The sequence below is a fragment of the Gadus chalcogrammus genome, chromosome 8 (genome assembly GCF_026213295.1).
Source record: "Gadus chalcogrammus isolate NIFS_2021 chromosome 8, NIFS_Gcha_1.0, whole genome shotgun sequence".
NCBI lineage: Eukaryota > Metazoa > Chordata > Actinopteri > Gadiformes > Gadidae > Gadus > Gadus chalcogrammus.
Genome location: NC_079419.1, coordinates 15,871,040 through 15,895,442, shown reverse-complemented (window position 1 = coordinate 15,895,442; position 24,403 = coordinate 15,871,040). Strand labels below are relative to the sequence as shown.

At 44.4% G+C, this 24,403-nt stretch overlaps 1 protein-coding gene across 1 annotated transcript in view; it reads left to right on the top strand.

The window, feature by feature from the left end:
- Positions 1–24,403, top strand: part of LOC130387037 (collagen alpha-1(IV) chain-like) — a 31,839-nt gene that overhangs the window by 1,432 nt on the left and 6,004 nt on the right. The window contains exons 2-41 of the mRNA XM_056595967.1: positions 1,298–1,327; positions 1,695–1,784; positions 3,047–3,091; positions 3,292–3,336; positions 3,508–3,570; positions 3,895–3,948; positions 4,058–4,084; positions 4,480–4,545; positions 4,656–4,718; positions 4,829–4,864; positions 8,345–8,389; positions 8,595–8,672; positions 8,944–8,997; positions 9,084–9,146; positions 9,386–9,430; positions 9,558–9,611; positions 10,071–10,112; positions 10,198–10,273; positions 10,427–10,462; positions 11,053–11,217; positions 11,501–11,590; positions 11,968–12,045; positions 12,203–12,273; positions 12,366–12,554; positions 12,673–12,856; positions 13,090–13,173; positions 13,681–13,788; positions 14,058–14,152; positions 17,922–18,072; positions 18,240–18,338; positions 18,691–18,858; positions 19,012–19,098; positions 19,331–19,465; positions 21,739–21,837; positions 22,205–22,303; positions 22,389–22,528; positions 23,165–23,288; positions 23,378–23,458; positions 23,714–23,812; positions 24,268–24,312. Of these exons, the coding sequence (XP_056451942.1) occupies positions 1,298–1,327; positions 1,695–1,784; positions 3,047–3,091; positions 3,292–3,336; positions 3,508–3,570; positions 3,895–3,948; positions 4,058–4,084; positions 4,480–4,545; positions 4,656–4,718; positions 4,829–4,864; positions 8,345–8,389; positions 8,595–8,672; positions 8,944–8,997; positions 9,084–9,146; positions 9,386–9,430; positions 9,558–9,611; positions 10,071–10,112; positions 10,198–10,273; positions 10,427–10,462; positions 11,053–11,217; positions 11,501–11,590; positions 11,968–12,045; positions 12,203–12,273; positions 12,366–12,554; positions 12,673–12,856; positions 13,090–13,173; positions 13,681–13,788; positions 14,058–14,152; positions 17,922–18,072; positions 18,240–18,338; positions 18,691–18,858; positions 19,012–19,098; positions 19,331–19,465; positions 21,739–21,837; positions 22,205–22,303; positions 22,389–22,528; positions 23,165–23,288; positions 23,378–23,458; positions 23,714–23,812; positions 24,268–24,312 (3,403 nt within the window). The remainder of the gene's footprint in view (positions 1–1,297; positions 1,328–1,694; positions 1,785–3,046; positions 3,092–3,291; positions 3,337–3,507; positions 3,571–3,894; positions 3,949–4,057; positions 4,085–4,479; positions 4,546–4,655; positions 4,719–4,828; positions 4,865–8,344; positions 8,390–8,594; positions 8,673–8,943; positions 8,998–9,083; positions 9,147–9,385; positions 9,431–9,557; positions 9,612–10,070; positions 10,113–10,197; positions 10,274–10,426; positions 10,463–11,052; positions 11,218–11,500; positions 11,591–11,967; positions 12,046–12,202; positions 12,274–12,365; positions 12,555–12,672; positions 12,857–13,089; positions 13,174–13,680; positions 13,789–14,057; positions 14,153–17,921; positions 18,073–18,239; positions 18,339–18,690; positions 18,859–19,011; positions 19,099–19,330; positions 19,466–21,738; positions 21,838–22,204; positions 22,304–22,388; positions 22,529–23,164; positions 23,289–23,377; positions 23,459–23,713; positions 23,813–24,267; positions 24,313–24,403) is intronic.

The following is a 24,403-nucleotide window of genomic DNA, read 5'->3' as shown; positions in this document are numbered from 1 at the left end:
GAATAGTGGAATATACATAAAGCGATAACTGATTTATTCACTGTACCAAAATAAGAACATAAAAAAAAAAAACAGAGACAGTCTGCAAATACACAGTTTCCAGTCTCTCCTGCTATGGTTGTCTTCTACTCCAGCTGTCAGCCAAAAAATCAATTAACAGAACCACATTCACAACCATTGTTGTAACAGCATCTGATTCTGATTGGTTTTAATTAAAACCTTAATATAATGATGTAATGTCTTTAAGTACAAGGTATCTTTGTTTATTCAACCCTTGTCACTGGGGACACATTTACAGTAGTTCAGTAGAAAAATGTTAACCCATGTTAATTTCACTCCCATTCGACCTGATTTTAACCTAAGGGGCTAACGTCAGAAATAAGAAGCATTTCTAAATCCTATGCCTATTCAAATTAAAAATGTCTACAAATCAGCGACTCCAAATGCAATCACATCAATCCTGCATTTACATTTCTGCAAACCCAGATGTTGTTGTACCATTGCATAGAGTGATGGGCTAGTGTAAGTTGAATTAAGGAATCACACTGAAGGCCTTTAGCTGTCTTTGAAAAGTTTTATTTCTTTGTTTGATTATTTTAATTATTGGTTGATCTGTTATAGACTGAGTGGAATATTGGCATGCAATGAACAAAAGTATTTGTAGTATTTTCAACTGACTATATAATTAACTTAGCAAACAAAGGTCCACTGCAATAACAACTGACAGGTATTGAATTAGCACAAGATCCTGCCCCTGAAAACTGTTATTGTTCTCCTCTATCTGAAACACATACAATACCCTCTAATGGAAATATAAGGTACTGCAGAACATGTCATTTAATACATCTTCACTTATTTTAGCCCTCTCGTTAATGTATAATGATTTGCCATAATTAGTTACTTGCCTTAACATGTTTTCTGATCAAATTAAAGTACTAGCAAATCTCCCAAAAGATACCTCAAATGAACTCTAGTTAGTTATGTATGGTACTGATTAATCTCATAGAAATAGCTTGCAGACAAGCTCAAATATGGGTGAAATGTTTCACTATATTTTGCTGTATGTTTGATCTAACCAATCATGTTGATGGAGGTGGGGATCTCTAAGCACGTAATTGGCATGAACAAACTTGGCCCATAGTGGTAAACTGTATCGCCGTAGCGAAACCGGTAACTCAGCGTAACTCAGCTAAAATTGTTGATACAACGCATGTCACCTTCATCACCTGCTATATCAACCACACATTCTTTGCTATGTTTGATCAATGTGTAATTAAGTATCTGATGTGTTTTATAGTGCCGTGGAAGTTCATGTAAAGGCAGCAAGGTACGTTGGCCCATTCTTAACCACAGACATTATAGTGGTTATAATACCACTTATAATACCACTGGTGGTATTATAACCACCACCAGTGAATGCAGATACCCTTTTTTCCCATAACTAGAACATATAACACTGTTTATAATCATGGTTCAGTTATGCAAGGTTCATTGCCTAGTAGACCACATTAGTCTAGAATTAAGCAGTGCTGTAACGATAGATTTAACATAAATACAATTAATTTGATGGTACCTATATTATGTGAACAATTCAAGGTCAATCACAGGCAGAAGGAGCAGAATTACCAATGTGATTGATATATATTGATATCTCCCCATTCTCTTGCTAACTGGTTCCTCTTCACCGCCCATAGGGAGAGAGGGGTTACCAAGGAGAAAGGGGAGCGGGTGGACAAGAAGGCCACAGTGGTTCAGAGGGCCACTCTGGACCCCTGGGGCCAAAGGTAGAGTTTTTTGGGGCCATTTGGTTAACTCCGCACAGATTCCCATCCGCAAGTCTTCTTCACTCATTTCAGCCCTCTCATTATTGTATAATGATTTGCCTTAGTTAGTTAACCCGTTTTCCGGTCGAATTTTCCACAAACAACTGTTTTTTTTTTTCTTTCCGTGAAGTTGTGACCTTAAGTCCAGGGGTGTAGGTCTACCTTTTATTCAGCAGCCAAGAATTTCAGCTCCACACAGATTTTGCATTAAAGGCATAACTGATTTATTCACTGTACCAAAATAAGAACATAAAAAACAAAACACAGTCTGCTAATACACAGTTTCCAGACTGAGAGGTATGTGGCAACTGGTCTCTCCTGCTATGGTTGTCTTCTACTCCAGCTGTCAGCCGATAAACCGATTAACAGGACCACACACCCAACTGATTCAGATTTATTTTTAATTAAAGGCTTATTACAATGATCTAATGTACACTATATCTTTGTTTATTCAACCCTTGACACTGGGGACATATTTACAGTAGCTGCAAATCATGCTGAAAATTGAGCCCATGTTAATTTCACTCCCATTTGACTTGCATTTAGCCTAAGGTTACCATCAGCAATAAGAGGCAGGTTCTATACCTTTACAAATTAACAATTTCTTCAAATCAGCAGCTGCAAATGCCATCGCGTCAATCCTGCATTTACACTTCTGCAAACTCAGACGTTATTGAACCATCCTTCCTAGGGATCGACCGATATATCGGTCGGCCGATATTCGCGTTTTTTACGTGTATCGTATCGGCCGATACGCGGCTGATTTTCGCAGATTTTTTTTAATTTTTTTACTTGTTCTACCTCACCTGTTTTTAATATTTGTTAAATATTGTTCATCTACTTGTTCTTACTTGTTCTACCTCACCTGTTTTTACTATTTGTTAAATATTGTTCATCTACTTGTTCTTACTTGTTCTACTTCACCTGTTTTTACTATTTGTTAAATATTGTTTTTTATATTGAAGTTCAATAAATGTTTCTTTAAAAAATAAAATAAAATAAAAATCGGCTCAAGAAAATCGGTATCGGCGTATCGGCGTATCGGCTAAGGCTGATGAAAAAATATCGGTATCGGTATCGGCCCTAAAAAAAATCGGTATCGGTCGATTCAAAATCTGAATTTGGTTGGCCATATTGTCTCTATTATTGTATGCATTTCTCATTCCAACGGCTTGTGTCTATACGTCAGGACGCAGAGATAATCAGTGGTATTTCTTCCACAGGGGAACACCGGCCACGATGGACATCCGGGACCACAGGGCAGTCGGGTCTGAGGCAGCCTCACATCATATATCACATATATACATAATATATTCCCATGACTTTATTGTTGTGTGAATGGTTGTATAGTTGTTTGTTGTCCTGCTATGTCCGTTTCTTAACTGTGTGCCATACAGGCCTGTAGTAGTACTACTCCAATTGAGCGGGCTGTGGGGCTACAACACTGTGGTTTTCATTGTGTGTCCAGGGTGAACAGGGAAAAGACGGCTTCCACGGTAATCCGGGTTTACCGGTAAGATTTCAATCCCCTGTCCTTTTTTGAATGAAAATCGGTCAATTGCCCAAGTGTTTGCTTCTACATACAGAACCAGTGTATTCTCTCACATATTTCTATATACTTAGTATTTCAAAAGGTGGTCCTAACCATTAAATATAACATATGTGTATTCTTGTTTTTCATAAGGGGATCCCAGGTTTGCAAGGACCGATAGGAGAGCCTGGAGCCTCTGGGTGCAACGGAACAGATGTAATATTATATGAGATATATGAGACTTTTGCTTGTTTGCAAGATGGCCACACAGGTTACAATAATAGCTAAATCCATCTGTCACTTAGCAAGCACTACAGGTTTAAAATAACCACTTAAGATTCACCTGACCAAAGGGCCAGCCAGTGTTCATTATTTTTATAAACCATTATCAAGTTAATCGCTTTACATTATATTTATTTGTATTTATTTATTTTATGTATTTGTTTCTTTACTATATTTAATTTGAGCGTATTCCTATTATTATATATACATGTGTGTGTGTGTATATATATATACATTATTTTTTAACTGTTGTTTCAGGGTGAAGATGGAAGCGCTGGTTTACCCGGCCACCATGGTCCTGGAGGCCCCCCAGTAAGACCCTCATTTGAAACGGCATGCACACACACTATAAGCACCATGATGGCCTCTAACTGTATGGACGTTGTGGAAGAGTCTCTAAAGCCTGTTGTTTCTCTTTCAGGGTTTACCAGGACTGCACGGACCCAAGGTACAGAAGAGAAATGTGATGTTTTATCACGACATTGAGATAAAACCGTAGAGCGTGAGACTGAACGCAGGTGTATCTCTGCATCACTGCCTTCTCTGTGGACAATCAACCCCCTTGCAGTTGCCGTGGGAGCCACCAACAATGTTTGGAATGTTTTATCAGCTCACTCCTCCTAGACACTCCTGTAGCTGGAACCTCCCCCATTCCCATTGTGATGGCTAAGCGGAAGTTACTAAATATCAAACCTTATGTGATTAATCTGTGCTGTTAGGAAGCCCGCCCTTGGTGTCAAATAAAAAAATTGTGTTTACACTCCAGGACCTGCTCCCATGAGGCAATTACTATGGGTACTCAGTGTTTTAAACCTCTGTGTTTGTGTTTTGTTCTTCCCTCAGGGAGAATCCATGTCATCGGGCCATTCGGGAGGACCACCGGGGATTCGCGGAATGCCTGGAGTGCCGGTAAAAAAGTTTGATAAGCATATCACACTGTTATTCATTACATGATTGGTGTGTGAGGCCACAGCGATTGTGTCCCACAGAAAAGGCTGAGCTAACTGTATGTTTTCCAGGGAAAAGACGGGCTTCCTGGGGAGTATGGGAGGCCTGGGGACGAAGGGCCCTTTGGCCCTGCTGTAAGGGATCTCTTATTGGCACAGAGCACCCACCACATCATTGATCTCTCGCTCACGTATGCATGTTGATATATATGTAATCTGTTTACCAACCTGTTGATCTGAAACAGGGCCTTCCAGGCAGACCTGGGACCCCGGGGTCCAAGGTAAAGATACAAGGGTCACGTGTGTCTGTCTGTCTGTCTGTCTGTCTGTCTGTCTGTCTGTCTGTCTGTCTGTCTGTCTGTCTGTCTGTCTGTCTGTCTGTCTGTCTGTCTGTCTGTCTGTCTGTCTGTCTGTCTGTCTGTCTGTCTGTCTGTCTGTCTGCTGTCTGTCTGTCTGTCTGTCTGTCTGTCTGTCTGTCTGTCTGTCTGTCCGTCTGTCTGTCTCTCTGTGTGTCTGTGTGCAACAGTGTAACAGCTGCTGGATTGTACAATATCATTTACATTGAAAATTGGATTGTGCTTACTGCTTTGGCCATCTCAGTCAATAATATGAAGGAGAAGCGGTCGCTTAAAACAAACTTGGAAATTGCTAGTCAAGGTAAAGTAAAGGTGTTGGCAAGATCAGCAAAAATAATGTCAGGTGAAAACGATGCAACTATTTAATCCCCAAAGTTGCTAACTTGCATTATGTTCTCTCTATTGTAAGATGCTTTGGACACATTTGTCCACAAATTGGCATACATGTGGTCAGCACTAAATGGCAGAGAGTCAAATGGAAGCAGCATCCCTTGTGTTGCATGTGTTGTATGGTGAATATTTACAGCGTTTAGAGAGTCAAATATTTGACACAAAGACTCCCACACAAGACAAAGCCCAGTAGGGCTGTCAAAACAAAGGCAGGCCTATCAAAACACACACAAACGCACATTTATCTAGACACACAACAAGGTTATTATGGTTAACATTTTTGTTCAGTGAAATAAGATAGAAACAAAGCTTTGGATAACTAGCTGTACTGGGCTTTTACAAAATCAACTAAAAGAAACTGCAATTATCGAGAAAGTATTTCACTTTAGTATTTGTGTATTTATTTCATACATTAGCCTAGTGCCTGTCGCACAAGTTACTCAAGTTGGTCAGTGCGCATGTGCCAAGCAGCCTGCAGCTCACAAACACACACACAGCATGCACAAACACGCACATACACCGCACGCATGCACGCACGAACATACACACCAAATACATACACTCGCACAAACACACACGCGTGCGCTGACGCAGACGTTCCAAGACAAATGTAGCGCAGGACACCGCATACACACACACCACACACAAATGCACCCACGCACGCACACACGAGCGCGTTGAAAGACAACAGCAAAATCGATCCCACATCCCGCAAAGTCTTGCGATATTGGTATCCCCCCCCTCCACCCTTCCGTCTGTTTTAACAGCGTCGCCATTGACAAACTCTCCCCGGTAATGCATTCTGTCTATAGTCTGTAGAAATTGTGCTAAAGAAGTGACGAGACAATTTTTCACCTCGACAAGCAACGCCAAGTCATTCATTTTGTCAGATAAAAAAAATTAAATTCAAACATCGCGCAGACCGGCATATCAACACACAAGTCACGTGATCTTAAGGAGACAGCGTCCCTAGAACACAGAACAAAAACATGTCAATAACACAGTTGATTATGTCTGTCGAGTCCACCACAAGACTACACTTTGTTGCTCAAATGTAATATTACCCTCCTCCTTGAGCCTCCCGAAATGTCTTTACACTATGTTGCTCAAACTTAATATTACACTCTTCCTTGAGCCTTCCTTGAGCCGAAATGTCTTGCGATATTGATATCCCCCCTCCCCCCTGCAGACTGCTTTAGGTGATTTATTTTTCTTATGTTTTCTGTGTATGCTATGTGTGCTTCTAGGCTACTGCTGCCTGTCTTGGCGAGGACACTTGAAGAGATGTTTAATCTCAATGATGATTATTAATTTTAACAAACCAATAGTAGTTGCCATGCATTTAAAAATGTCAATGCACTTTTCAGCCCTGAATAAAAGTGAAAGATATTTAATAATTGATTTGCATGCATAGTATACCACACCTTCCATTGAACAATCACATAAATTGACTCATTTATAATGTATCAAATGCTCACACACTACACTCACTACACTCTCAGACACACGTATAAGTCCTGATATTCTCCTGATAGGCCGTATGTGTGAACTACATCCTGACAATTGTACCCTGAAAATGTCAATTAAATGAGTAGAAAGTCGGTATTTCTCACACCACTTCAGTGGGCGTGTTGATAACGCCTCTGCATGTCATTGAGTAGCCCCTAAGTGATAATCAACCTGTTGCCTTTTGTTCGCTAAATGGTTAGAAAAATCTGTTTGAGTCATTTGTGGTGAACGCTAAAAGATAGGTCTTATCATAACCCTAAAAGTACAGATCATACAATAAATTACAATAAATTAGTTCACAGCTGCATGTGTATAGAAACTTTTTTTTTGTTATTATTACTTACAACAGTCAGCTGAACATTATAGGGTCTCGTCCTTCCATTCCCTGTTTTCTCAGTTAAACACAGAAATCAACTACATTTGTCCAAGTGATAGTTATATGTGAAATTAAGCAAAAAAATACGCTCTCTTTCTCCGGTAACGCAGTCGTTCGCGATGCCTTTCTTCTTTGTCATTCCTTCTATTTGTCTCTTACTCATGCTCCAATCTTTCATCGATCGATGCTTCGGATTTTGTGGATGCAACGGAATATATGATGCATCGTTTTAGCAACATTTAAGATAATCCCGATGAGTTCTGCCAGTTCTGCCTCCATTTTTTCTATGGTCGAATCAAAACAAACTACAGTGACAGCGGCCACACTTATTCCGCCTTTGTTACATTATCGACAGGAGTTTCCACATTATTGCTATGGGTTTAATTACAACTAGTGGTTGAGCGTGCGCAACGCCGGCGCGGAAACTCTAGTAGCTATAATAGTTTGACTCCGCGCTTCACCTGGCATTGATATTTTGTAAGTGTTATATAGCGTACTAATAAGTTGACATTATTTGCAGTTAATCCATTGCCTACTTTCAACTGTTTAGTTTCATGCAATAGTATTTACTAACCAGGTAAAATTAATTAATTTCAATTAAATAATAGTTTCTGGAATTGGTTGGTTACACTCCGTACAGAGATAAAGGACGGTCAAGGACTTCCTTATAGCCACATGGCCAAACTCCTGACAATGGAGCAGAGGTAGATCGGAGATAACTTATGGGAAAGAATAGAGACTTCAAGAACAAGCACTCTTATACTATACAGCCTATAATGGCTTTAACTAGCCTGTTGCATCTGACCTGAAGCGAAAAATATCACAAATTGAAAGTCTGTGAAGACCTAAAGTGCAAAGGGGAGAGCTGTCTGTCATACATCAAATACAGTACGTGTGAGTGACAAGAATGTTACTTTATCAGAATGATGCTGTTACTCTATCAGAGAGAGGGGGCGAGATGGATAGAGAGAGAGAGAGAGAGAGAGAGAGAGAGAGAGAGAGAGAGAGAGAGAGAGAGAGAGAGAGAGAGAGAGAGAGAGAGAAAGAGCGAGGCAGACAGAGAGAGAACGAGACAGAGGGAGAGAAGTCACCTTGCTGATTCTATAATAGTGCTGTGCTCCCTCCCACAGGGACAAGGAGGGAGCAGAGGGTTGCGTGGACCGCGCGGCAGGAGGGTACCAGACTGCTTCATTGAAGACACAACAACACATCACACTCACAGTCGGAGCACAGCATAAGATCACAGTGCTACAGATAGGATACCCATAGAGTTACCTGTTTCCTGGTTCTAAACAGTTTTACCTCAACCTCATGCTTTTTCCAGATTTTCATGAACAGTGTTTATTTATTGATTGATTGCTTCATTTCTGCTCATTTTAGGGTGAAACGGGACCTCTAGGGCAACCGGGTCGACCAGGCCGGGTTAAAGACTACGTCTCTGGGGCTAAAGAGCTGAAGGTACCACATCAGGTCACACTCACTGATGGGCCCCCTCCCTTACACAATAAGGAATCAACTGCTTCAAATTCACATCATTGACATTTCGGACGTTTCGTCTGTCATTTTGATAATTTGTCAGTTGACATTTTGACTTTGACAATGACCAGAGTCCTGATGGGAGTGGACACTGAACGGAATCAGACACCATTTTGTTATCAGACGATTTAAGATGAACTTTAATATGAAGGTATAGCCATGACCTTTGTTTTCTTTTACTTTTAAATTCTAGGGAGAAATAGGAGACGAGGGAGATTTTGGAGAGAAAGGTTGCAAGGGTTCAACCGTAGGTTTCAATCACAGGCCTAAGACTCCATTCATTACAAAGTTAAAAGCCGTTGTTTTACACTAAATCCCTGTGAATGTCTCCAGGGAGACCCAGGTTTCAGCTTCTTTAAAGGGGCAAAGGGAGAACAAGGATATGAAGGACCTGAGGTAAGAGTGATTCTCATTTTAACCTGAAGGTGGCGCCAATATATATCCAGTAAAAATGCAACGCAAAATATGTTCTAGTTTGCCACTCTGATCCAACTTAGCTGCTACAGGGCTGAATGCATCACATCAAAAAACAGCTCACAGGAGACATAAATGCAAATTTCATGGATGTTTTAAAAGACCCCGGTATGATGTAATATATCGATGATGTTAATCAATTTGAATACCCCTTTGTCCAGGGGAAGCTTGGGAAAGAGGGTGAACGCGGACGAGGCGGAACTGAGGTATGGTTACGTTAGTGTCTATGTGTTTTTGAAAGTGCATGAATTCAAGTGTGCCTATGTGTGCCCACAGATATGTCCGGATATGTCAGATATGTCCGGATGTTTGTAATACTTTTGTTCTCTCCAGGGCAGCGGTGGGGTCAAAGGGCACGCAGGGTTTCCAGGAACGCTGGGGGGACAGGTCAGTGACTTGTATGAGCTAAATCCACCATGCATCTTAAATTTGTATAGGTCTTGGATTCAGTCAACAATCAACCAACACTATTCCTTTTTGTACAAAGCGTTTGGCTTAACAAGGAAAACAATTACAATTAAATCAAATCTATTCATCGTGCACAAATAAAAGCCATCAGTGTTGATTCAACTGCTTTAAGCTTCAATGGAGGCCACCGATCAGACCGCTGCATTTGATCAGACGACCTGAGGGATCTAAACCCGCCGTGGGGTCCGGCCCTCAAAACAAGACGGGAAAGAGGAATCAAATTAAATTAAATAAATATTGGAATCATAGAGATACACTTAAGAAGCTTAAACAAGATGCACAACACAGTACACACACTACTTGTTAAAATGGAAGGTCAATTAAAAAGGTATGTTTATAGATTGGTTAGAGATTTCATAAAGATTTGATCCTCCACAGGGTGAAAAGGGAAACCAGGGCCCTACTGGTCAACCAGGAGAGGTGAGTTTCTCTTGCGTTGATCTACTGACTACTACGCCTGTGTGTGTGTGTGTCATGAGCTCACGTGTCGTTCCTGTCGGGCCAGGTCATTGGTTCTGGGATGAAAGGGTTTCAAGGAGACAGTGGTTTCCCCGGCCCCCCTGGAAACCGCGGACCTCAAGGTATCCTAAAGGTGTCTTCTGAAATAATAAATGCGAAAGTGTTAAAACTAAGGCGTGTGAGTGTATTAGTTGAAATAAGGTAATGGCTCAATAATAATACCATATAATAAAACTCATTGAATAACCCCGACACATATTTTCATCCTTCTCAAGGTGTGATGGGGTTTCCTGGAGCAAGAGGGCTTCCAGGTACGCACTGAACGGACCTCTTCTGATAATGGCTGTGCTTCTGTGAATGGGATGATTCTGTAGCTTCTGACTGAATGTGTGAATGAGTGAGGTCCTTCAACCAAGCACTTTTCATTGGAAAACTAGCAAAGAAGGGATTTGTTCAAATTCATTGTACAAGGGTACTCATAAATGATCCGCTGTCATCCCTCTTCTGATCATAGCGACAAGCTGTCAAACCTCAAATACTAAGGGTAGTTCACACAATAGGTAACTTGATGCTCGCCTTGTATCTGATAAGAGGACCAACAAGGGCAGACTTTTCGCTTCACTCAGCACAGGCTTTGAGGTGTACTTCTCTGTTGGTCACCCTTTTCTTGTCTGAAACCCGCTGTCCATGGTGCTGCATCGCTCTCTTCAGACTCAGGCTGGAGACCAATGAGTGCAGCACAGAATCCACCCTGTTAGTGAGAGAAAGACTTTTACAATATGTATTTCTTCAAACGGACAAGGGTTAATATAGGGCTGAGGGCATGTCATCTTTGCAAAGTCAATCATCATGGAACATATTCTCACTCACTCACTCACTCTCACCCATCCCCTTCATGCAGGTGGTGCTTTTCATGGGTCGGAAGGTCCCCCAGGTTTTCCTGGCTCTAAGGGGGATCCTGGAGACCCTGGGGACGATTACACAGCGCCCCAGGGGCCCGATGGGGACCCAGGAGGCCAAGGACTACCTGGGGACCGGGGGCCACCTGGACCACCTGAAGACAGAAGTAGGAGCTCGCTTTAGCGTCGATTATCTTTAAGCCTTCTTTAGAACTATTTCTACGTTCTGTAGAATAGTAAAAGAATGTCTCCTTTTCATTTTATTTAATCAAAAATGTGCCTCTCAGGTAGGAATCTGAATGCAGATTTGCGTATAATTTAAAATCTCGACCACATATGAATAAAGTTAGGTTCAATCTTGGATTTTTGGCTAGTACAGCAGGCTCTATTTGTGGTTTCATTGAAGTAAATTATCTCAATAACCCGCCATGACAATGGTGTTGATTGCAGCCAAGAAGGTGACTCAAGGCCCTCCAGGGATGAAGGGGATGAAGGGACTGCTTGGCCTGCCTGGATACGATGGTGGCCACGGGAAGAAAGGTGAGGGCCTCAAATCAAAACATCCTGTACATCAGGCGCACAGTAGGAATGCTCGTAGCATTAGTCATCACTTCCACTACTGGTTAGAGCAGTTACGAAATTAAATGAGTCACTTCAGTAGGCACGAATAGTGTACAATTCTGCATAGCAATTGCAGGGCATAATATTCATGCAAACATAAATAAATAAAGAACTATGTAATATCTCAAATAAGATGTATTTTGTACAGCATTTCAGTGCATATAGCGGAAAAAAAGACGATTCAGATTTGAGCTGAAGTACTTATATTTGAAACAGCCTCAGCACAGTCTAAACGTCTAGTGGTGAGCATCACCATGTGTGTGTGTGTGTGGTGTCTTTGGCTGTGTTTCCTGCAGGAGAGAAGGGCGACATATGTTATACGTGTACAGGACAGCCAGGACCACGAGGTCCCCCCGGACCCCCGGGAATGCATGGTGAAAACACACACCTCATGCAAAGCCAAATAGAAGCAATGCTCACCTGGTCTTTCTTAGGATTGTCTTGTCTCGGTGCCCTCGTCTCTCATCTGCGTTCAGCTTGCGGTAAGTCACGGTAAATACTGACTGTGAAGTGGGATCTCATGTTGCTCAGGTAACGATCAGGGACCGGGCGCCCCCGGGGACCAGGGCTTCCCAGGACACGGAGGATTACCCGGACCCCCCGTAAGAAAAGCTTTTCAATTAAAAAAAACAGTTTTCCCATTATCCACCACCCCTACCGGTATGGTTTCTATAGCGTCCCTCCTCTCTGACAGGGCGACCCTGGGGCATCGGGCATCCCAGGCCTCCAGGGTCCAAGGGGAGACCCCGGCTTCTACACCCCAGACGGGGTGAAAGGAGAGCAGGGCGCCCGGGGGCAGCCGGGCAGGATGGGGCCGGATGGGAGGCAAGGCGGCCGGGGCCGAAACGGAGGCAAAGGGCACCCCGGTCCCAAGGGAGACTCGGTGAGCCATTTCACAAACATTAGCAATGTTCATGTATCATGTTGAACACAGATGTTCTACCAACCTCTTTTTGCTTCTTCAAGTATACAGATAAAATACATGTTTTGTTCTTTCCCAGCACCCCCTTTCAGAATCCTCTCGGAGTGCAGAGGGAGCCCGTGGTTACCTGGGTAGACCTGGGTTTCCAGGGACACCGGGACCCGTTGGATCCGAGGGTCCTTCGGAGGTAGGGTCGGTGGGGTTCGAAGGAGATAAGGGAGACCCTGGGGTACCGGGTTTGCCCGGAGTTCCTGGACTCTCAGGTAAGAAATGCACTGATAACTTACATTTATACAGAGTTACACAAGCCTCGACACATACACACAGGCCGTCGGCCAAGCCCCTCGCTCCCACATCAACAAGGACCAATGCTAGTGAGGAAGAACCACGCTAGTCAAAAATGTTCACATTGTTTTTGCATACGCACACAAAGTAGAATGTGCAGTCTCTACTGAGTGTCATCATCTAATCCTACGTCCCTGTCTTCCACTGGCAGGCCAGAAAGGGGAGCCCAGTTACTGCCACCCCATCCCCGGCCCGGCAGGGCATAATGGTCAAGCAGGAGGACCAGGGACTCCAGGTCAGCACCCAACCCCCCCCCCCCCCCCCACCCAATACTGTGTACCAACTGACCCCCAAATACTGTGTCCCGACTGACCCCCCAATACTGTGCACCGACGGACCCCCCATTCTGTACCGACTGACCCCCAATACTGTGTACCGACTGACCCCCAATACTGTGTACCGACTGACCCCCAATACTGTGTACCGACTGACCCCCAATACTGTGTACCGACTGACCCCCAATACTGTGTACCGACTGACCCCCAATACTGTATCCCGACTGACCCCCAATACTGTTTACAGACTGACCCCCCAATACTGTGGACCAAATGACCCCCAATACTGTGTACCGAATGACCACCCAATCTGTACCGCCTGACCCCCCAATACTGTGTAGCGACTGACCCCCAATACTGGGGACCGACGTGGACCGAGGAAGTTCAGGACCAGAGATAACTGAGGAGATAGACGTTTGTGTTAGATGTAAGCTTATTATTCATGGCCCACTTGATACAACCCCTAGGCTTCCCAGGGGGTCCAGGTAGCCCCGGATCTACAGGGTTGTCCGGACAAAAGGGAGACAAGGGATCTCTGGGCTTCCCTCGATTGCCAGGACCCCCAGGAATGAAAGGTAATCAATGTTGCCTGTCAAGTTAATTGACGGGCAAGAAGTTTGGGTTTCCGTTGATCGATAAAAAGCTGATTTTCAGACTTCACCGCTACAATCTCTCTTCGGAAAGTCAATTCAACCCTACCATTCTCTGTGCTGCTCTTTCCTTTGTATTGTAGCATATCTATCTATAGAATCTATAGATATACAATATACATCTATAGATATATATATCTATAGATAGATATTGTAATATATATATAGTGTCATTTATACTATGTCTTTCACAGGGGAAAGGGGCGCATCAGGTGTCCCGGGTATCCCAGGTACGGGCCCATCAGGCAGACAAGGGGCAACAGGACCTCCAGGCCCTGCTGGAGAAAAGGTTAGCACCATGAATACCAACATCTATAGTCTAGTATGAGTGTGTTACACCATGAATCCATCTATAGTCTAGTATGAGTATCTTACATGAGTATGTTGGTATTCACTATAGATGAATACCAACATCTATAGTCTAGTATGAGTGTCTTACACCATGAATACAAACATCTATAGTCTAGTATGAGTATGTTACAACATGAATGCATCTATAGTCTAGTATGAGTATCTTACACCATGAATATATCTGTAGTCTAGTATGAGTATCTTACACCATGAATACATCGACCAACATCTACAGTCTAGTATGAGTATGTTACACAATGAATACATCTCTAGTCAAGTATGAGTATGTTACACTATGAATACATCTCTAGTATGAGTATGTTATGTATGCTATACCATTAATATGTCTGTAGTCTAGTTTGAGTATGTTACACCATGAATACATCTATAGTCTAGTTTGAGTATGTTACACCATGAATACATCTATAGTCTAGTATGAGTATGTTAAAGGTTGGGTACGGAATTCGCTTTTTTGGCCATTTTTGCAAAATTACTTGAAATCCTTATCATAACCCGCTTACAGCCACTGAGTCAGAAGTACTGACATGAAAATTAAACTTGTCAATCATCTGTGGAACGGGCAGGGCTCGAAAAACTCCAGCCAATCATTTGGATTGCCACCTCGTTGCATTGGACAGTAAGTACGTCAATCAAACGGTCGTACTGCACTCCCCCGCGCCCCGCGCGCGACCCCTTCGTGCAGTACTCGTGACCCAGAGCTCGTGACCCAGAGCAAGCTCCTGTTTGTTGTTATCCTGCGGTATCTGTCTGGAACTAGTTAATCCACATTTGGACCTAGCAGTAGAAGACAATTTCCATGGCAGACAAGACGCCACCATCCCCACCACCACCACCAGCAAAGAGAAGGAAAACTCTTTTTCAGAGAGTAATTGATAATAAAAACGCTGAAAGAGAAAAACTGAAATCAAGAATAATCCTAGGCGCTGCTTTTGAACGTTGGCGGCAACTGAAGGACGAGAAGGGTCTAAAAACCGATGCTTGTGTGGCGGTTGACCTAGTTTCGAAGTTTATACCGTTTATACTCGGTAATACCGGTGTTGAGACGAGTGTATTACTCGGTGTGAAAATGTCCACACCGCGGCAACCCTAGTGAAAACCAGGACTTCCAATACAATTATATGAAACAAACATACATTTTCTAAAAATAGTAATGATTTATGTGACCGTTTAATGTTTATAACATCTGGTGCAACCATAGCCGCGAGAACGTATTCTCAGCAGGGGGTGCTGGAAAAAAAAACCCGGCCTGCACTAGACTCGCAACTCGTCACATTGATAAAAAAGATATATAGCAGCGCAGCTCAATTACACCAGTGCATGCTCGCAAAGTTGAAAATCGATCGTTGTGTTCACTTCCTTCACACCATGGTTCACATCCAGCTGCTCACAGAACAAGTTTAGCGCACCACCGCTACCCTCACACTTTTTCATATAGCCTTTTTTCAGCACTAGGACATATCAGCATTAAATAAATGCTGCGTCTCAACATGCCTTGGACAGCAGCGAGGATGACTCGCTTTGCCACGGGCCGAAACAGTTCGGAGCGACCACAGCCAGAGCGAACACAGCGGGGCAGAGGAGTGTCAGGAAGTCTTTGGTGTACACATCAGTACGGCCTTTTTGCACTACTGTTTAGTGGCAATGCAGTGTTTTATTCTATGCCTTTTTATTTTCGTATATTATTTCAATTAATACAATTTATTTATTCATGAAATCAAGATCTGGTCTTCAAATCTTTTTTCCAAATATAGGTCGTATTACAATGGGGTTTGTGTTTATATTCGGACCAATACGGTACAGCGGACGCTCACATGACGTTAAGCATTTCCTGGTGCATAATGTGACGCTTCAGAACCTAAAATCCCGTTTCTCCCCGTTGATACGACAACACATAACCGGCGTTTTCAGAAATCTCCACTTTGGCTGGAGTTTTTAGAAATGATCTTTTTCTGTGATAAGACAGGGCCTCGGACAGGGGGTGTTGCAGCACCCCCAAAACCCCTACTTCCCGCGGTACTGGGTGTAATTTACAGCTGAATGTAGTGCCATGTTGTTAAACGAAAACCTACGCTAGCCTGGCTCGCTCTCGCGCATCTCTGTTCGCGCTCGTGCATGATTGCGCGTCCAGGTACTTGGAATGGGTGGAGTCAGAGTCAGCGTTGAAGGAGAGGGGGTAGGACCATTTGAGTTGTGTATTTTCAAAATCTGCTGGCGTTTCGCAAATCGCGTACCCAACCTTTAAACCATGAATACGTCTATAGTCTAGTATGAGTATGTTAAACCATGAATACATCTATAGTCTAGTATGAGTAGGTTACACCATGAATACGTCTAGTACAGGGGTAGCCCAAACAGTACCTGGTCTGTCTATATAACACTTTGATCGATTGGATGGCAACAACTATATTTTTTATTCATTATTCGTATCATTAAAGGGGAACCGTGCAACTTTGTTCTTCAGGAAGTTTGTATCGAACAAGTTCATATTACTCAGTACCCTTGAAGTAGCTCTCCTGTTCTAAAGGTTAGTGACCCCTGGACTAGTGTGACTTGAGATACGATAGTATTGACGAAAGCAACTATACTGTAGAGATACTATACTGTGAAAAACAATATTTACTCTATTATAATTTGATTATGTCAAAAGAGCAATAAAACCAGCATACCAGAACTAAATTGTATGTGAGTAGTTCAGAATACTCAATGAAAGACAACAGCATGGGATGATTAGATATGCATTTTACACAAACAAAGGAGAGCAAGAAAAATGTAAGCTGTCAAAGACTTTATGTGTGATACTTATTAAACGTCTGCACAGATTGCAAAAGGATTTTCTTCCCCACTAAGCTAATTGGATCGGAAGGCTGGGAGAGTGTTTTGTAATGGTAACAAAAGTGCTGTTATTTCAGAGACAGGGAGCTCATTCAGCGCCACAGATGGCTCCCGCTCTCCTGTGGGGGAACTGGCCGGGGTTTGGATTAAAGGAATTAAAATGAAACATGATGACATTCTTTTGCTACAACTAAATGCAAGGGAAACAGCTGCCTTAAAACAGAAGCATATTCCAATATACCTCCTTGTCATTTAACAATCTGAAATAACACTGCAGAGAATCACATCAAGAAGCATGTGGGTGACCGTTATGATTCCAACCGACAGTGCTCGTTAATACCCGGGTAGACAGCCTGTATCCTATGTCTGTCCCTACGTGGTGGGCTGAACTTTTAGTATTGTTCCTAATCTTTCCTTGGGTGAGTGCAATCTAACCTATCTAGGGGGTTAGGTGCGAGGTACTTACCAGAGGTCCACAACCACCGTCGGCGAACAGCTCCGTCTCTCACACTCACACTCCGCACCGGCTCCTCGTCCGGGTTGGGTGACCTCTCAGTTCCGCTGACCAGCCCGCGCCTTGATCCAGTCTTTTAATTCACCGTGTATACAGAAATCCAAAAAGGTTCTCTCATCGAAGTCGCCGAGCAACGTATGTCCATTGGGTTACTCTCTTTCAACTCTGAGAGTTTCCTGCCCACTCAGCTGTTAACTACTTAACTGTGATGAGCACCTCAACACCGCCCCCTCTGTGTGACGCCAGTACTGACCCTAACCCTAAGCACCCAAAACGAACCCCATTCCTAGTATCGTAACAGCGACTGAATGTGACCCTTTAACCCTGGAATGGTTGTCAGGGCGACGGTGGTCCCGAGTATGCGGGCCCCGATGGCCCCCTGGGGAATCCGGGAGAAAGCGGAGAGCCGGGGCTGCCCGGGGACCCTGGCCCCCCCGGTCGGCGTGGGGACCCGGGGCTGTTCGGATTCCATGGCCCTCAAGGAGAAAAGGGTACCTCCACATCACACCTTTCACTCAGAGGAGCACAAGTGGGCAAAGAAGTCCCACATAGACAGGATCGAGAACAGCATCAACAACATGAAGTCAGAGTATGTATACAAAACTGTCAGGTAACACCATAACAAGAGTCTTGGTGTGTTGATGTCGGTGATTGGCAGGAGGGAAAGGTGCGGTGGGACAAAAGGGAATCGGCGGTGATAAAGTATGTGCCCCCACACGCGGACCGCCCGGGCCCGACGGCCAACCCGGACACCCAGGTCAGTCAGTCGGTGAAACCAGAAGTATGAGTGACCATCTGGTGGGAGATGTGGCATTTTTGGGTCCACCTGCACAACTTACAGCCGTCCTTATCAGACCGATGGGATGGTGAAAACAGTTTACTGCCAGGCGTGCTATGACGTTAGAGACTTGTTTGTTGAACTCCCCTTCCCTGAGCAGGAGTCGTAAAAAGGAGATCACACTTCTAATGTGGACTCCTGTGCATAATTCAAAGTCTGATTGAATCGACATTTCTTCATCATCGTTATGGAGCCTCCTCTACACCAGCGCACTGCTCCCCTCCAACCACTTCATTCACTCAGCCTACCTTTGCTCTCTCATGGCCCCCAGGCGCTGACGGCCTCGCCGGGGAGAGGGGCCACCAGGGCCAGCCCGCCGTGGGTTTGCCGGGACCTGCGGGGGAGCCTGGCTCCCCGGGCTTCGCCGGTACCTCGGGCCCCAGGGGGAGACCAGGGACCTCGGGCCCCAGCGGGAGTCCAGGGCAGCCCGGTACCCCAGGTAGGATCCATGTTCAGTTCTCCCCATGACACATGAGTAGGTGTAGTGATGAGCCACTGTCAGCCCAACCTGTCATGTTTACTGTAGCGGCTGCATTTATTTTGGAGCTTATTGACGTGAAGTGGGGATTGTGATGTGACTTAACGTGTGCAGGTTTCAAAGGAGACCCTGGGCCAGATGGGCTGCCTGGGTACGGACTAAAAGGAGCACCTGGTCCAGTCGGTGCTCCAGGATCAATAGGTAAAACACACTAACACACACTTCAAGTCAATTTATACAATGATTAGAATTTTGGAATATGGATAAAGTTTTGACAAGTGTATAAAAATTGGAATAAGACCAGTTGCTGCAATGACACAACTCAACATGGACCAATGGTTACCCTCAATAAGGTTTATCATCCAGAGGTCATACCTGATTGGTCGACTCCATTCTGGGTGTTATCGATGTATTTATTGCCCTGACTTTACAGGCAACCCAGGACCAGATGGCGCCAAAGGCTTTCAGGGGCTTCAGGGTTCGGATGGAGAGAAAGGTTTCAGTGGCCCTCCTGGGCCGCCCTCCGTTCCCTCAGATTACCAGGTTCCAGGGGAACTTGGTAGTCCTGGTATGTAAAATACAGTATATTTGGTTTTGTGTTAAACTACAAAGTTTCTCAAAAACAAAACGTGCCCATCCACGGATCAATCCATCTTGGGAAAGTCTGGTCCACTTTTGCCCCCAACCAACCATAGCTACAACTCAAGCTAAAAGAGATAAACAACAGGTAAAACAAATTGCCGGTTAAAGGTTTGTTTTGGTTTTAACACTGAACCCGAGTCTCATTCATAAAATATACCTGCATACTCACTTACATAGGATCCATACTGGAAGTTTACGTGCGCACTAAAGCCGAAAATAACATGCACCAAAATAAGAATTGGTTGTATAATTAAGCAATAGATCACGCCAGGCTGTGGTATGTGCTCATTATACCACTGTTAAGGGGCGTTGCCCCGACGCGCAGCGGAGGGCCGGCGACCCTACACGACCCTACACGACCCTACACTAAATGTAGTGTGTCATAGACACACTTCATTTAAAAAGAAACCAAGAAAGTCAAAGTAGCCGTTTTATTAAAGACTACCAAAAAGTAGTCCCTCCTGGCTGCCTTCAAAATGCACGACGGTCGCTATGCAACACACTTTAGCGTCCCTCCGAGAGAACGGTTATGACGGTTTCCACTTCAAGGCGTGGAGTGATACTTTCACAAAATGATCGGGCGTCATAGCAGTTATGTATACGCTCATTATACAACAGTTAGGAACCAATCAGATCGCTGGATTTAGGCCCCCCGTTGTATTAATTACAGTTTACCACCAAATGGGGGCACGTAGATCAGCCTCATATTTCGCCGAATGGTGATGCACATCAATGTGCCTGATGATCAGCGGTACGTCACGGTGAATCATAGCAACAACCGAGAGGAAGACGGCACCGAAATAGTAGGGCTTGTGGTGAGGTGGAGGTCAGAAATCACCTATTTATTTACTTATTTCTGGGCAGGGGCGTTTCTAGGTTTCTGAATTATCCGAGGCTTAGCCCAGAGCGAAAGGGAAAATGGCAATTTTTTTCATATGCTTTATTGCGCATGCAAATCTTTTCATAATGCTTTACATAAATATACAAAATATGTAGTTTATTATAACTTTAAATTGCTTCCTGACTGCTGTGCTGCTTATCCCCAGACATTCAATTCAACTTTATTTCGCCATGTATACAGATACTATGAATTTGAATTGGTCTTCTCCATGCAGGCAACACACAGTAAAACAGAAAGACAAAAACACAATACAAGGTCAAACAGTACCATTATGAGAATAAATTAATTCGTTTTAGATGTTTTTTTCATCTAAAGTTCCATTCAAGTTATTTCAGAGTAAAATGAATACAAGTGAGACAGACCTTACATATATATATATATATATATATATATATGTTAATTCACTTGAGGTTGTAAACAGTGTGGTTATGTTTTTAAATCGTTTATCCTCTTGCCAGAAGGACTAGAAGGACTAGGCTACTTTGAGATGTATCCCTGGAATCCCCATGTCTGTTTCTAGTTTAAAGGAAGCAAAGAAAAAAAAGGATTATTATTATTATTATTATTTTTTAATAAGATTCGGGGCTATTAAATAATATCCGGGGCTTTAGCCCCGAATTATACAGCCTAGAGACCCCACTAATTCTGACCCGGTTCGCAAACAAAAGAAAATGCAGCCAGTGGCATCACGTTGCCTCTGCGGTCAGTGCAGCAACTGCGCCTGACAGCACGGTCGAAGCTTTCCACACTAAAACTATAAACCCACTTGCATGTACGTGCTGATACATGCACAGTAATCGAAGATATTGTAAAAAAAAAAAAAATGTACCTCTGCTCTGTACGTCTTTTAAGCTATTTGGTGCAATCTTGGATTTCCTGAACCAATGATGAGCATTTCATCAGTGAATTCACATTCTAACGGGAGACCAGCCCTCTCCTCTATACCGGGGCTAAATGTGAGGGGGAGGCATCTATAATAAACGTTTGATACAAAGGGAAATTCAATTTGCGGGAGGCATCCCACTCTGGTTTCAAATCACCCCCTCACCCTCTCCGTCGCCCATTCCCCCCGTCACCAAAACGTTTGTACTCATGGGTCAGAGTTTACGTGCAGGTGCGCACATCCTCACGTCCAAGTTTGTTTTTACAGATACCTCGCGTTGCGAGGGAACTGGCGCACCGCCCTATAAGACCCCATTTTGTGCATATGCAACGGTTCTCAACCAGACCCCTGGGGTGTCACCGCTCCAAAGTGCAGCGACGGAGCTGAGATGTTAACCACGGTTGTCCTCCACCAGGTCGGCCTGGTTCTGATGGAGTCCCTGGAGACACAGGAGCATTCGGGTACAAAGGCCAGAGAGGAGCCGGGGGCCGGCCGGGCCCCCCTGGCCAGAGAGGTGCGGGGGACGGGGACGGGGGTGTCTGTAGTCTCACCCATGTGTGAATAGAGCAACAAGGTTTCTTCAAGGTGCTTCTACAGATGCCATGGACAGTCAAGTATGATGAATTTGTACAGACCTTATCACACACTATAAAGAAATTATCAAGGCTGTATGATGAAAACCGATTTTTGAGTTTACTCAACTTCTGACTACTTTATACGCTGTATGTGCATTGGCAGTATGCATCAGCATTTATGCATAGCGCAGTTACTTTCTCAAAGGGAGCATTCATATCAAGGTAGCTAGCATACAGCGAAGCAGAGATAAAGGTCAGGTAATGTTAAACGAATAGAAACAAATGTGTTTTTTTCTGTGTGCCCAGGTCTAGGTGGTGACCCTGGTGCTGATGGACCGGGGGACACCGACGGCCGCGCGGGGCCCCCCGGCCCTCCAGGTCCAACAGGGTTCTTAGGGTTTTCAGGTAAAGTACCTTCTAACACACTGGTACAGGTCGTGGACTGTGTTGAGGATGACTTCTAGGCCCCGTTTCTGTTGTGACTTCCCAGGGCCAAGAGGAACGAAGGGAGATGAAGGTCTCGCTGGGCAGGCCGGAGCAACTGGTTTTTTGGGACCAATCGGTCACAGAGGATTAAAAGGAGAGCCGAGTTATATTGGGCCCGGACCTCCGGGGCCCACTGGACAGAAGGTTCTGATTATTTTACTAATGCAATATTTCAAGAAAGTATTTAGCTGGCCTGAGGCAAAGTTTTCCCCTCGATTTAATCGAGTGAGACCACAGAGATTAAAAATATGCAGACTGTTCTCCATTTGTCTCTTTTATGAGTGTGTTTGTTTTGTCAGGGACTGTAAACATATAAGAAATGTCCCTGAAAGAGAGGAGATAGATTACACCCCATCTAGCAATTTGCTCTATTATATCAGCACCTCCTTGACAGGAATACATAAAAAGTGTACTAAAATCATAAAGGGTGTCATAACGAGTGAAAATGTGCAGGCCGAATAAAATCCTGTGTAACAGCTTTCATCATGTTTACAACCACAACACGAAGGCGAGCCACAACAATGCTGAGACACATCATTCACACACCATACACATTCACGCACAAGCATCTTTTAATCACTGTATGTAACGGAGACAAAAACAAAATGTGATTGATGTTGGGGTGGGCGGGCACTAGCATTAGACATCAAAGAGGAACGTTTCATACCTTGAAGGTAGCAGATCCTTTGTGTGGTGTGAGGCTACCTCACCTACTCTCGGTCCCTCCCTCTCTCCCTCACCTCCCCCTTTTAATACCTACCCCACCAACCCTTTCCGTAGGGGGAGCCAGCGTTAAACTGCTCCCATCCGCCGCAGTGCCAGAAAGGAGAGCCTGGTTTGAGGGGCCTCCTGGGGTCTGTTGCGGTACACGGAGCCAAAGGGAACCCTGGACGCGGGCACATCGGTACCCGCCACTCAGCGCATCATTCTCCTCAGGGAAAGAATGGGAAAAGTTTCATTTTTATCAGGAGTAATCCATGTTTTCTGATTCAGGTCCTCCTGGTGCAATGGGCCCCAGGGGCCAACATGGACCCAGAGGACGCAACGGAGGACCAGGACCCAGCGGACCTACAGGCACTGAACCTAAGACCACCTCATGGCACCTCTCACCTCTCTGAGGGGTTCACCGAGCCTGACCACAAATTGCTGGGCTTTGCTGACTCTGCCCCAATTGTGCCCTCAGAATGCTTTTCTTTATCACACTATTGACTTTGACAAAAGGGTGGTCGATTTTAAGTGCACGTTTCACTATTAAAATGACCCGAGCAGGATAATAAGTGTTTCTCAGTAACATTGACCCGGGTCTTTTCCGTCCTCCCCTGGCCATAGGAGACCCAGGATGGCCTGGTATCGAAGGCCTACTCGGTCCAAAGGGGAACCAGGCCCAGGACGGTATACCCGGGCCGCCAGGACAGAAGGGGGATAGTGGTAGGGACAACATCCTCAATGTGTTAATCCGGTAGACATCGTATTATTATTTGATGCCAAAAATGCGAATGTTATTGCGTTATATTTGTTCTCCCTCTGTGTTTGCTTCTCCGCTCTGTGTTGTTATATATATTATAGTTTTTTTTTACTAAGGCCCAATCCCATTCTACCCCTTAACCCCTTACCCCTTCCCCTTACCCCTCCCCCTTGTTTTGAAGGGGGAAGGGGAAGGGGAAAGGGGAAGGCATAAGGGGAAGGCGTAAGGGGTAGAAATGGGATTGGGCCTAAAGCCCAATCCCATTTCTACCCCTTACCCCTTACCCTTACCCCTTCAAAAGCAGGGGGAGGGGTAAGGGTAAGGGGTTAGGGGTAGAAATGGGATTGGGGCTAAGGCTACTCTGGTGTCAACTGATCCATTACATGTCTACTACACATGTCCTCCCTGCCCCTTTTAGGCCCTTCACCAACCCCTGGGAGGCCTGGTGAGAATGGTCAACCAGGTAATCATGCATCATGTTGGCATTGCGCTTTTATTTTGGAGACTCTCCTCCTGTGTTTGCTTCATCGGTTGCTGTAATGGGCGCATGCTGC